Raw genomic sequence first — 4281 nt, 5'->3', positions numbered from 1 at the left:
TCCAATCGCCGCAACACTGTAGGACGTGTTGAGCCATACACCATGCAACCATAATCAATTCGGGAAAGGATGAGTGCCTGGTAAATACGGAGTAAGGAGGTTCGATCAGCACCCATGATGTTTTGGAGAGCACCTTCAATATATTTAATGTTTTTTCACACCTTTTCCGCAGATGTAAAATATGCGGAAGGAAAGTCAACTTGCGATCGAAGATCACTCCCAAAAACCGTATTTCCTTCACTGCAGGGATTGGTACATTTCCAATGTTAATAATTGGATCTGGGTGGATGTTTCTCTTACGGCAGAAGTGTACACATCGACTCTTCTCCGGCGAGATACTGTGACCGTTGTTATTACATCAAGTAACCAATTTGTTCACGGTATTTTGCAATTGCCGCTCGATAAGATTCATATTGCTTCCTTGATATGAAATCTGCAAATCATCAACTTAGAGACTCGCATGTACAGATGAAGGCAAATAAGTTAAAATCTGGCTAAGATGAATAATAAAAAGGGTGACACTGAGGACACTTCCTTGTGGAACCCCCTCAGCTTGAATAAGATGATTTGAGTAAAAGTTCCCAAAACGAACTCTGAGGGTCCGATATAATAAAAAGTTCTGTAAAAATATGGGCAGGTTTCCCCTAAAGCCAAAGTTAAAAAGAGTTGAAAGCATGCCAAAGCTCCAAGCACGGTCATATGCTTTTTCTATATCGAAGAAAATGGAGACAAGGTGTTTCCTTCTGACAAATGCGTTGCGTATCTGGGTTTCCAGCAATGCGAGGTTATCGGAAATAGTTCTACTTCTACGGAAAACAATCTGCAACGGAGAGATGCATCCTTGTTTCTCCAATTCATATACGAGTCGAGAATTGACCATTCGCTCAAAGGTCTTGCAAAGACAACTTCTTAGTGCAATTGGTCGGTAGTTCAGAGGATTAGAAGCTTCCTTGTTAAGTTTTAAGATAGAAATCACTATAGCGTCCCGCCATTGTGAAGGATACTTCTGTTCGATTCATATTCTGTTAAATAATAACAATAGGTTCGTAAGGGAAGTTCTATTTAAATGGCGGAGCATATTGTATGTAATCCCATCAGGCCCGGGACTGGTATCATGGGCATGAGATAATGCTGTTTCTAGCTCAAACATCCTAAACTCGCAATTATATGGAGAAGTATTTCGCTCACTAAAATTTAAATGCAACCGTTCCGCGCGATTCTTAATTGCTAGAAAAGCAGGGCTATACGAATTAATTGCGGAGACGTGTGCAAATGATTCGCCCAGAATGTTGGCTACGTCTAATGGGTCATAATACTTCACATTCCCTCTATTTAAAACAGGAATGGAGGATTCATGATATATCCCATTAGCAGCCTTTATCTTTTTCCATAGAACTTTGCTGGAGGTATTGGATGTGATAGAGGATATGAATTGAATCCAGGATTCCCTCTGGCTACGACGGCGTATACGGCGAGCAAGTGCTTTTGCTTTTTTAAAATCGACGAGGTTCTCCGTAGTAGGATACCTTCGAAAGATATTCCATAACTTTTTCTGATGTTTGTGGCGGTCGTGACAGGCGTCATTCCACCATGGTCTGTCGCGGTGAACTTTTTGGAATAGTGGAAGTTGCGGCACATATTATACTTTCAACGACATTTTTAACTGCTTCCGAGATGCCTGATGTATTGACCAATGTCTCTGTGATAGCTGCCATTTGAGAGAAAGCAGTCCATTCTGCCCGCTGAAATAAGAAACGCGGAGGACAATAAGTCTCACCGCCGCTATCAATATGGGAGACGATAATAGGATAATGATCGCTATTATGTAAATCGGTGCTAACAGCAAACGTTAGCAACGGCAGAAGTTCGGGGGAACATATGGCCAAGTCAAGACTGTGGAAGGTACGTGTGGGTTCATAGAAGTACGTCTTTTTATCATTGTTGAGTAAACATAGACAGTTATTAGAAATGAACTGTTCTATTTGCTGCCCACGAGAATTTGTACAATTTGAACTCCACAACGTACTGTGGCCGTTGAAATCGCCAAGCAGGATAAAAGGCGAAGGAAGCTGGCCCACTAACTGGTCAAGATCTTGTTGACGAATGACATCATGAGGCTGTAAGTAAATACAGCAGACTGTGACCAAAGTTTTTACATGAACTTGTACAGCCACAGCCTGTAGAGAGGTGTGTAGGGTGAGAGGATTGCTCGTATATAAATTGGAAGTAAAGATGCAGACCCCTCCAGAACTATGAGCTCCACTGTCTGCATCTTTCCGAAGACAATTGTAACCGCGTAATTTAATTGGGAAATTTGGCTTCAAGAAGGTCTCTTGAAGACCAAAACAAACAATATAAAATCTGTTAATAATAGACTTGATGTCATGAAGTTTGGGCCGAATGCCGCGACAATTCCAAGAGAGGAAGGTACCCATTAAGAGAGTGATTTGGGAGGAGAAAGAGAGGAGGCATCTGTTGGAGTTGCATGATCATCGCAACTCATACCAAGCTCATATTCATCCTCAGATGGATGCAGTTTAATATCGGGGCTATTAAGTGTGTCTCCAAAGATGGACTTCAAGTCCTTATTGACAACACCTTGCATCGCTAACCCCAATGCGACGGAATTTTTTGATACAGAACTTTTTAGTTCCTTTCGTAGATCTTTTGTCGTAAGGCTACGTTTCGCCAAGTTTAATGTCAGCGAAGTCTGCGATTTGGATTTTCTTCTAATAGTTTTTTGAGTATCAGTTTTAGTTTTCAGAGAATGTTCAGTATCGGAATCGGAAGTGTTTTCATTATTTGTTGTTTTCCTGGCATATTTTAAACAGTTCTCACAGGAGCAATTCTCACAGAAAGTTTTCTTAACTGCCGAAGCATAACTGACACCAGGAGTTGGGGTTTGTGCTTTAACCCTGCGTCTGGCTTCGGAATAAGATAAATCTTCCTTGAATTTTATTGTCATAATCTGCTTTTCTAGTGCCCAGCGCGGACAAGATCGAGAATATGAGGGATGATCGCCACCACAGTTTACGCATTTTTCTTCTGCGGTACACTGTTGGCTATCATGCCCTTTTTGTGCACAGCGGGCACAAGTGAGAGACCTGCGGCAATTCATTTTAGAGTGGCCAAAGCGTTGGCACTGAAAGCATCTCAGTGGATTAGGAATATATGGCCTCACCGGTAACTTTATATAGCCTGCATATACGTACTCGGGTAATTTAGGAGTTTTAAAAGTTAACACGTGATGTTTCGTCTCAAGAAGTTGTCCATCACGTCGTATAGAAACTTGACGTACGTGTGTAAAACCTTGAGATTTCATTTCGGAAACAATTAACTCTACGGGAAGATTTAGTATTTCGACGCAGGTAATGACACGTTTAGAGCTATTAAGTGATTGGTGAGGGGTTACAGAAGCTTTTATTGTTGCCAAGGATTTAAGTTTTTGTATCTGTTGTGCTTGCTTTCGAGAAGAAACCTCCACAAGCAAGTCACCAGATCTCATCTTTCGAATCGATGCAACTTCGCCGACTGTAGCATTTATAGCTTTTTGTACAAGAAAGGGGGAGACTGTTTCGAATGTTTCTTTATTTTCGGAAATTCTTTTTAATACAAAATATGAAATGTTCGTTGTTATTGAAGGAAATTGGTGCTTTATGATGCCCACTAAAGGGACCCTTCTTGGGAGGAGCCATGCAATATTCAGGAAGATTCGGGCCCGACGGCACCGCCCACCACGGAGCCCAACAAGGGAAGGCAGCCACCGGCTCTGGCCATTCTCAGCTTCGGCACTCACCTTGGTGCTAGCCGGAACCTATACACTGGGAGTTACCCCCGGGGACAGTGACCACCCTTAACGCCAAGTCCAAGGAGTAACCTCGGGATTGGGACACCCGTACTCACCTATAGTAGGTGAGCCCCTAAGGAGTCTATTTCAATCGGAATTTTTTTTTTTTTTTGAAGATACAAATCTTAACCTAGACTCAGTTTCATCAAACATTTCAGAAATCATATCCAATGATACTAGAAAAATACCTTTGAATAACAAACAATACCCACCCTGGTGGGATAAAACCTGTCACAAACTTTACAACCTTAAAATCATTTATCGGAAGAAAGCATTAAGATGTATTTCAACTAAATTTTGAATTCTTCACAAAAAATTCGCAAGCAGATTCAAATTTTATAGTAAACAAGCAAAACAAAAATTTTGGGATGACTTATGTAATAGTGCAAGAAATCCTCGTTTATTTTATTCTATCTTAAAAAAACTGAATCAGC

General features: G+C 41.1%; 1 protein-coding gene across 1 annotated transcript; it reads right to left on the bottom strand.

Moving 5' to 3' along the window:
• Window positions 1–2434: 2434 nt before the first annotated feature.
• On the bottom strand, window positions 2435–3505 carry LOC129965607 (uncharacterized). Its single transcript, XM_056079647.1, has one exon. The coding sequence runs from the start codon at window positions 3503–3505 to the stop codon at window positions 2435–2437; it is 1071 nt and encodes a 356-aa protein (XP_055935622.1).
• Window positions 3506–4281: the final 776 nt, after the last annotated feature.

Source organism: Argiope bruennichi, chromosome 4 (assembly GCF_947563725.1).
Source record: "Argiope bruennichi chromosome 4, qqArgBrue1.1, whole genome shotgun sequence".
In the NCBI taxonomy this organism is placed as follows: domain Eukaryota; kingdom Metazoa; phylum Arthropoda; class Arachnida; order Araneae; family Araneidae; genus Argiope; species Argiope bruennichi.
This window is presented reverse-complemented; position numbering and strand designations above follow the sequence as displayed.

Bases quoted from the DNA above. Each gene is read 5' to 3' on its own strand.
- LOC129965607 (XM_056079647.1), bottom strand. From the start codon at position 3,505: ATGAGATCTGGTGACTTGCTTGTGGAGGTTTCTTCTCGAAAGCAAGCA.